Raw genomic sequence first — 9,684 nt, forward strand, 5'->3', positions numbered from 1 at the left:
GGGACAGGAAACTCCCAGCTGATGGGAACAAACTTTCTGGCTGACTGCAGAGGCCAGGACAAAGCAGAGTGGTTTCCCTGTTGTCCCCCAGCCCCTGCTGGCCCCAGGGGCTGATGGCATTTGTGCTCCCTCAGGTTCATGTCCCCACAACAACAGCATGGGGGTGCTCCCACCTGCTGTGTGCAATGCAAACAGGGGCTGCTGAGCCAGTGCTGCCGTGTCTGTGCCTGCAAGGATGGGGCACCTGTGTGAGCTGGGGGAGAGGCCAGGGCTGCAGAGGGGGGATGTTGTTGGCAGCTGCATGAGGATGCTCTGGGACGCTGCCCTGGGCAGTCCAGCCCACTGGGGATGGATCAGCCCCTGCTCTGCTGCTCCTTCCCCTCTGCCCCAGGGCCCTTGCAGAGCCCCAGCCATGCTGTTTGCCCCCAGCCTGCCCACGGCCAGCCTGGGGCTGCTCACGGGGCTTTTCTGTGCTGGGCATTGGCCTGGCCGTGTTCTTGAGAGAGCCTGGGCAAGGAGCCTGGAGCCCCCAGGCCCTGGCCTGAGGCGTCAGCACTGCCCCAGCAGTGCCCATGGCCTGTCCCTGCTGCAGCCCTGGCACTGCCACCCCCAGGGCTGTGCCTGGCCCTGAGAGCACTCATGCCCTACAGCAACACCAGGGCCACCAGGGCAGCGGGGCAGGGCCACGGCAGGAGCACTGGCAACACCAAGTGCTGCTGCTGCTGCTGGGCACAGCTGCTGGGCCAGCCCTGATCTGCCCCCAGCTCTGCACACAGACATTGCTGCTGCAGCTCCAGAGAAGGAACAAAAGGGCATCTCTGCAAAAAACTTTCCTGGGAGATCCTTTAGTTCACTTACAGCCACTGAGAGCACAGCTCCTCATAGAAACAGGTTGTGGGTCACAGTAAAGGAGAAGGGAAACAAAATGAGAAATGGCACAATGACATCACTTTGTAGACAATACTTTAAAATTAAAACAAAGGTAAAGAACCTGCAAAGTGAAACTCAACAAAAAGTATTGAAGATTACTTTTATTACAAGTGATTGGCAGAAATAGGCCAGTAGTTTAATGTTTCTGAAAGCATCCAGTCATCAGTGCCCACATGGAAGCCTTGAGCTCCTGGTTCTTCAGGCTGTAAATGAGGGGGTTCAGGGCTGGAGGCACCAACGAGTACAGAACTGACAGGGCCAGATCCAGGGATGCGGAAGAGATGGAGGGGGGCTTCAGGTAGGTAAAAATGGCAGTGCTGAGAAACAGGGAGACCACGGCCAGGTGAGGGAGGCAGGTGGAAAAGGCTTTGTGTCGTCCCTGCTCAGAGGGGATCCTCAGCACAGCCCTGAAGATCTGCACATAAGAGAAAACAATGAACACAAAGCAGCTTGAGGCTACAGAGACACTTACAGCAAGAAGCCCAAGTTCCCTGAGGTAGGATTTGGAGCAGGAGAGCTTGAGGATCTGGGGGATTTCACAGAAGAACTGGCCCAGGGCATTGCCATGGCACAGAGGCAGGGAAAATGTATTGGCTGTGTGCATCAGAGCATAGAGAAAGGCACTGGCCCAGGCAGCTGCTGCCATGTGGGCACAAGCTCTGCTGCCCAGGAGGGTCCCGTAGTGCAGGGGTTTGCAGATGGACACGTAGCGGTCGTAGCTCATGATGGTCAGGAGGGAAACCTCTAATGACATGAAAAACACAAAAAAAAAGAGCTGTGCAGCACATCCTGCATAGGAGATGTTCCTGGTGTCCCAGAGGGAATTGTGCATGGCTTTGGGGACAGTGGTGCAGATGGAGCCCAGGTCAGCGAGGGCCAGGTTGAGCAGGAAGAAGAACATGGGCGTGTGCAGGTGGTGGTCGCAGGCTACGGCGCTGATGATGAGGCCGTTGCCCAGGAGGGCAGCCAGGGAGATGCCCAGCAAGAGGCAGAAGTGCAGGAGCTGCAGCTGCCGCGTGTCTGCCAATGCCAGCAGGAGGAAGTGCCTGATGGAGCTGCTGTTGGACATTTCTTCATTATGGACATTGTGAGCTTTTTAAAGACACATTGACAATTTGGACAAATTACCTTGAGTCAGTCCTATGCTATTTTCTTACACAAGCAATAAAAATTCCTTTTCTTTCTTTGTGGAAATTTCATTTACTTTTTTTTTTTGAGTTAAGAATTCGGCTGCTAAGTAACTGTGTGTTTTTAAGAACGGACAGAAATCCTGTTCTTGGCATTGCTCTCACCCTGAACACTGGGGAGCCCAGAGGGAAAACAGGCCTCCCTGTGCCCCAGAACAGTCAGAGCTGCTCATCCTAAACAGCTGCCCGTTGCTCATTTCACCTCCCTCTAGTACAGAATGGAAAAATATTAACTGTAGTTATAAAAAACGTAGCCTTTTTGAACACTCCAGTTTCAAAATCAATCTCTCCAAACCCTACACTCTTCCCTGATGCTGTTGGCTGGAGGGATACCAAGGGTTGGCCTGGCTCTCTGCTGCCTCGAGTTGTGCCTACTGGGAGCAGTTTCTCTTTACCCAAGCCTTGTCCCTGCCAGTGCTGCCAGAGCCCAGCCCAGCCCTGGGGGCTCAGCTCTGCCCTGCAGACCGCTCCCAGCACAGGGCACTGCCCAGGGGCATCTCCCTGGCAGCAGGGCCTTAAGGGCAGGCCAGACAAACAGAGATGCTGCAAGCCAAGGTGCTGCTGCTGCTGTCTGTAGGGAGAGGAGGCTGAGGAGGACCTGTCTGAGGGAGATCTGAGGCCCATCTGCTGATGCCCAGGGTGACAGTGCAGGAGTCTCAGTGACACAGCCAAAGCTGACAGCCCCTTTCCCTTCCCTTCAGGAGAAAGCTGAGAGCAGCCCTGGCCATGCAGCACCATCTCCACAGCAGGAGGAATCTGCCCTGATGGGGGTGGCTCCTTCCACCTCCAATTTCTCCCCAGCAGCATCCATGGGAAGCTGCCAGGCAGGCTGGGAGCTGCCCCTGGCAGGTGGCACATGCCCTGGGCTGGCCAAGAGCCCTGAGGGCTGCAGGAGCTGCTCTGCAGGACAACCCTGGCTGCACATGCAGTGCATGTTCATGTCCCAGTCATGCTGTGCTATGGCTGCTTTTCAAGTCTGCTTTGAGCCAAATAAATAGGAGCGATAATATCAGGAAGGGGAAATTCTGAGCTGGCCCTGTTGTGCCTTCTCCTCCTGCTGCCTTTGCTGATCCAAGTCTTGGCCAGCCCCCTGGCCTGTTGGCTCAAGATGCTGATCCCCTGGAAAACCTTTTTGTTCCAATGGGTTTCCAACACAGCCAGAGCTCTGAGCCACGTCCTGGCAGGGCCATGTGCAGGCAGGACCTGGGGGCTGCAGCTGTTTGTTCCATCCCTTACCTGCTTGACTACCTGAGCAGAGTTAAGGACAGTGCAAATCTGGAGAAGATCTGGGTATTTCTGAGAGCTGAAAAGTTCTGGATGTGTCCCAGGCATGTCTGGAATCACTCTGTCTCCAGTGGTTTCCTCCTGTGTTAAACACTTTTCTACAGACAAGGCCAAACTCCCTCTTCCAGACTGAGCTGTGCCAGGAGTTACTGACCTCCTGTGCCAGGCTCTGGAGCTGCTCTCATCATGCCCAGATTTCCCTCTGGGAATGTTTGCCTGGCTTGAAACCACTGGCCTGAGCCAGCCTGGCTGAAGAGACCTGGGAGGTGGCCACAGACCCATTTGGTGAGCAGCAGACCATTGCCTCTTCCCAGGCTCAGCATCCAGCAGAGGATCTGACACCAGCCCCAGGCACACACGCACAGAGCAGATCATGTCCCTGCAGCCCAGCGAGCTGTGACACCTCTGGGAATTTACTGGAAAGCCCTACCACCTCTCTAAGGCTCTCAGGAACAACCATGAGGGAAGGAAATAAAAAACAAGCCCTCAGAAAAACACAAAATGCTGTGTGAAGTACCTGAAATGCCCCCAACAGTTTAACTAGAGCATGGAGTAAGCTGAGAAAATGTATGAACAAACGAATTAAACAAGTGAGCACACAGCAGACAAGTTGGCACGTAGGTGTCTACTGAGAAAGCTTAAGCACAGGAAGGGGAGAAAAAGCAAACTCAAACCAAGGCATAATATCCCTCACATTTTGGAGCAGAGCTCTCAGACCATGTATCATCCAAACCACTCCAAATTACCATCTGCCAGAATGTCCTTCAAAGAAAAAAGGTCCACAAGTTTGCAAAGCAGCAGTTTAATGTTGTCCTATCAGATGAGAGGCTCTCTCCAAAGAAGATTTTTGCACTTGAGTAAGAAACACTACACAAAAGTGTGACTCTTGTGGCCACTGCTACACTGTCAGGTACCATGAGACAATGAATTTTTGGAGTCCTGGCCATGTCATGGCAGGTACATCTGGAAAGAAGCTCTTTAGCAGCCCCTGTCATTTCATAAGTTACCTGCAAATGTTTCCAGATCCTCTGCATGATCTTCTCTGTATGCAGAAAGAGTCTACATAAAGAACCTGAGCAAACCACTCTGGTATTGTTTCAGAGACAAAGATACACCAGAATATGAAGAGCAGGTTTTGTTTCTCATGTATCTTCCTGTCATCCCTAAATCAGGCTCTGTTTCAGACTAGAAGCTGGATCCTTCCCTGGTATAAACCTGGGTACCTGCTCCTGTCCATGAGGCCCATCACTCCACACACGCTGAGGGCCAAGTGCATTGCATATGAGATTGCCAAGTAAATGCAGGTCTGTGCATGCACCATGTGTTAGACTAGGCCATAAATAATTTATGATGCTGGAGAAGGTGACTGTATTTTTAGGTGTAGAAATATGCAGATAAAACAGTCCTGACCTTCAGTTTTCACTCTGCACTTCTGATCCTGAATTTGAGTCCATCCAATGCATTTCTAAAGCCTCTGCACCTCTGAATGAGCAACACATCCCCTGCAAAGCCCCAAAACCCATAATTCAAAAAAGGGGCACCAGGAAAACCCATGGAGCCCACAGGATACCTCCTGCAGCCAGCACTACACAGGATGCCCCAGCATAAGGAAGAGCAGGCTCCTTCCCCTGAACCTCAAACATTCTGCAGGTCAGTCTCCTCTGGATTCTCGCTGCTGACCCTTATTCCTGACCCCACATCTAATCAACACGCCTTTGATGTCAGAGGCACGTGTTCATGGGGCCCAAATCTCTCTCTAAAGACCACGGGAGCTGCTCAAATCAGCCCCTTGCCATCCTGAGGCAGCCCAGGAGCAAGGATGAGGAAGGACAAAGGTGCTCACTGGGGTGCTTGTAACTGTACCCTCTGTTACATCTTCCCCCAGAGAGAGCTGTCAGTGGGACAGAAGGAGAATTATTCCTTCCTTGGACTTTGTAGAAACAGGGAGCCCAGGGAAACCAAGAAACAATCATAGATTTGACACCACATTACTTCTGGATGTGTCCAATGAGCAAGATAAGGACACACTGAGGAGAAGGGGAAACATGTTGCAAGGGCGAGGAAGGGGACAAGACAGTTTTGTGGTGTGTCACAACACAGCTTTTGGTCTCTGCTATCAGAAATAAACCAAGGGAGGTGGAGAGAGGCACAGAGCCCAGGTGAGGGCAGGTCTCACCTGGACAGGGCAGCTCCCAGGACAAAGGCTGTGTGTTCCTTCAGCGAGGCCTTGCTGCTGTTCAGCCCCTCGATCACCAGCCGGAGCCCACCCATGGACAGGAAATCCTTGGCATTGTCCACCTGGGAGAGAGCAGCTTCCATCAGCACAAAGCCCCAGCCCCTGGAGAACACCTCCCTTCACGCCCACAGCATCCCTTCCCTCCTGCTCTGACCAGCAGGGAGTTTTACAAGGGATTAAAAATTCCGAGGGAATGGCTGTGGCTGAGCTTAGCACAGCCCTGCCCACGAGCAGAGATGTCACAGCTGCCCAGGCACAGTGTCCTTGTGGGAGGACATTATCACACTCAGAAGGCATCACTGGAAACTCAAATACTTTGATTATAGCTATCAAAACTGCTCTTGACATGTATTTTGGCAATTCAGGTGGTGTCAAAAACTCGATATATCTGCTGATGTCAAAAAACTCCAGTTCTTTGCTCTCCCCTGAGCAAGGCTTTACTAGGGATCCAGAGAATTGCATGTTTTGCAAATGAAGTTAATTAATTGATGCTGTAATTGTAGCACCAGGAGTCAGGGATGTTTAGGAGCCTGTCAGCACCAACAGGGTGCAAAGGGGGCATGGGAGCGAGTAGCATGGGCAGTTCTGGGAGTTCTCCATGAGTTCCATCAACAACTTCCCATGGACAAGGAAGGAAAAAGCCAGTCCCAGCTTGGAGGGGTCATCCAGGAGCTTCTCCAGGGAGCAGCCCCACAATGACTTTTCTAAGCAAACAATAATGGATTAACTGCCAGTAGGGAAAACTTTGCACATTAGTGGGAATTCATCAGCCTCTGGCTCTAAGTGGATCAGGGGCTAGCCAGGCACAGTCCCAGCGGGCATCTGCTCTTGGAGAGGAGATCAGAAAAGGCTCTGAGTGCTCACAGACAAAATTTAGAGAAACAGCACAAACTACTTCAAGTACAAAATTCAGTCCAAAGTCAAATCAATGCATTTTGGTATTCAGTGATTTTTTTTTTTCAGTTTAAAAGAGGATCTGATGAATGCTCAGAACTGCCTGCACAGAAAAATCAGTTTCTGCCTGCACAGAAAAATCAGGTTTAGAAATTCAACATATCTCTCTGAAAGACAGGGACACAACAGCAATCATTGGCTGATGGAAACAGAATATAAAAATGAGTTATCAGCAGGGCAAGCCGACCCCCTGATGAGGTGGAACAGGACCACAAGCCATGCAGGGCATGTGGGACCCTCTTCTAGTCAATGACTTCATGCTCAGTGTTATATGTATCTCAACCATGTGCCTTCATCAAAATTGGCCCTAAGTCAGATATTTTAGGTACCCAGGAGAAGAAGAAGCTTTGTGTCCTACAGGTCTGTCGTTACCAACCAAAGCAGGACCTGGGGAGCTCCAGCTCATCTCTGCTCCCCAGTGGGACAATACCCACCTGTCCCTCTGCAAAGCTGCTCTCTGCAGGTCTGCTGGGGCTGATTCAGGATTTGCAGCAGCTTTTGTATCCTTTCAGATGCTGTTCTTTTAACTGTCCCTATAAACTAGGCCTGCCAGAGCTCTCACTTTTCTGCAGACCCATCTTTATCTACAAAGAAATCTATGCAGCAGCCCAGTTTCAGCTGCCAGTGGGTCCTTTTATTACTCAGCCTCTGTAAAAACTGGTTTAGTGCTGGAATCAGACATTGACTTCTGCATGAGAGGGAATATATGGACAGGCAGGAATTTGCATCCAGCAGCTGGAGTGGTAAAACCATCCCCTGCTGTAACCTCAGCAGCACCAGAGTCCTTTGTGCTGCCCCAGCGTCAGTGAGACACCACAACAGCAGAATGTAAAGTGTGCTGTTGTGCTGTAAAGCTTATTCTGAAGATGTGTTTATCTTTTTTAACCAGAGTCTGTTGTGAGAGCTCCAGTTCTAAAACTAACAAAATCCCCAAACTTAACAACTTGAAGGTATTAAGCTCTCTGGGGAGCAGTGGATGCTGCAAGGCAGCAGCTTCTACCTCACTTCAGTCCACTGAAATCAGCACAGAAGAAAAACCAAAGATCAAAAGAGCTCTTGAGTAAAGTACACGGGCAAAGCAGGTGAGGGGAGGGATGGGAGAAGAGCAAATATGACAGCAGTTATTCAGGGAGCAGGTTTGAATTGGAGGAGAAAGAAAATAGGGAGGGAAGGTGAGAGAGAAAATTTTAGAAAACAAGAGCGAGGGAAAGCAGCATGTCAACTGCACATGATGGAGAGGAAATTAGCAGAGAGAGATGGTGTAGCATGTCAGAGCAGAGGAGAGGGGAAGATAAGCAGAGTAAATAATTGAGAGAAAGAGCCTGCAATGCCTGAGAACGGGCCTTGGCTCCACACACTGCTGTGCAAGCACCGTGAATGCTGTTTATGAGTTACGCTCTGCCCTCTTCACATTTGCATTTGGGTTTTATGCGTTACAGATAACCCAGCAAGCCAAACCTCCCTACTCCTTCTCCAAGACGGGCTCCCAAACATGCCAAGCTGAATCGTGGCTGAGGAGAAGCAAACCAGAGCTGGCAACCAAAAGCTGAGCAAAGTCAGAGCCCTTGGGCTGACTCTTCAAAGGCAGGAGAGAGCATCTCCCCAGGCTGGGCACCAGCCATGGCTCCCACGGCACGCTCTGAGGCACGAGCTGCCCCGCACCCCCTGCTCCAGGGTGACCATGGCACAGAGCAGGGAGCAGCCTTTGCTTGCACGCCCTCCAGGGCATGGCATTTTCCACTCCACAGGGCATCCTGTGTCCCAGAGACAGCAGCAGGATGGCCGGGAGCTGAACAGTTCTGAAAAGCCATGGCACGGCATGGTACTGCTCTGATGGAGGCTGGGGAAGGTGGGACTTGCAAAGTGGCCCTACACAAGTCCTTGGCCACCCACATCTGCAAGGATCCCCTGCTCCCACAGCAGGGCTGTGACTCACTGCAGAGAAGTCCTGGCAGTTCAGCCCTTCCAGGGTTATGCAGCATCAGCGTCCTTTGGCTGCTGTTCAGTAATTACATTAAGCCACTGCTGCTAAAGTCAGTCCCAAGCAGAGATAATTCTCTGGACGCATTCAACTGACTGGAAGAAGAAAGAGGAGGAAAAGCCATGCTGGCTTAGAGACAAGTCATATTTCTTATCAGCTTCCTGCCTGACGAGAAGGTGCTGCCCAGCCATCTGCCCCGACAGCGCGGGCACAGAGCAGCGCTGTGATCGGCGCACAAAGGAGCCCCTGTGCTCCTGCCAGCCTCCTGCCATTCCCCCTCTCTGACCCCTTTGATGCTGCATGTGTTTCCCTTTGATGCTCCAGTCCCTGCTCCTCTGCCATTCTGAAATTGTTTGCCCCATCCTGTGCTGCAGGGATTTTCTGCTGGAATAGTCCAGATCGCTATGCTGGAATTCAAGGCATGCCAGGGCATTTGGGGGTTGCTTTTTAGCACAATGGCCTGATGCTCTGGCACCCTTAATCAGGCAAGATTAGCCCTGAGTACAAATATGAAGCTCTTTGGGTGCCCATTGTTCACAGTTATTCTCTGAGTCACACAGATGCCATCAGTGACACAAAAGCAGGGAGAACAAACAGCAAGGAAGCCTCTGCATGCCCACAATGACAATTCAGAGTGGAAATTCAAGACAAAGAGCCCTGGAAATAACACTTGTATCAGCTGGCACATGGACTCTCTCTCTCACAGCAGCAACACTTCAGCTGCCTGCCTCCAAATACCACATTTGGTTCAACAAGTGCTGTTCCAGTGAAAGGGCTTGCACTGGCACCTCCCAAGAGTTGTCCTATTCACCCTCTGAAATGACAAAGTGCCATTGGAAACTCTCCCAGTGCACTCCAGACTCTCCCCAGTCACTGGGGAGGGAGAAGCCAAGTCCCTTCCCACACGGCAGAGCAGAGGCTGGATGCCCAGACACCCTCCCAGGGGTGGCACCAAGGCAGGCACCAAGCCCAGGGGAGCAGAGCTCTGTGCCTGCAGCTGCATCCAAGGGGAGGTAGGAATGTGTGAGCTGAAAGCAGAGCAAGAGAGATCAGAGAGAGGGGGGAAAAGTGTGAGCACAAACCCCAGGAAGCGAGATGCCAGGAAATATGTT

The 9,684-nt window shown here is 51.6% G+C and overlaps 1 protein-coding gene across 1 annotated transcript; it reads right to left on the reverse strand.

Annotated features, from left to right (window-relative positions):
- Positions 1 to 1,135: 1,135 nt before the first annotated feature.
- LOC128943533 (olfactory receptor 14J1-like) lies at positions 1,136 to 1,654 on the reverse strand (the record flags this gene model as incomplete). Its single annotated transcript, XM_054286450.1, has 1 exon — positions 1,136 to 1,654. A coding segment is annotated over exon 1 (519 nt), but the record flags the coding sequence as incomplete, so codon positions are not given.
- Positions 1,655 to 9,684: the final 8,030 nt, after the last annotated feature.

Source organism: Melozone crissalis, unplaced genomic scaffold (genome assembly GCF_028551555.1).
Source record: "Melozone crissalis strain CALT ecotype California unplaced genomic scaffold, PUWL_Pcris_2 ptg000046l_1, whole genome shotgun sequence".
NCBI classification, from domain to species: Eukaryota; Metazoa; Chordata; class Aves; order Passeriformes; family Passerellidae; genus Melozone; species Melozone crissalis.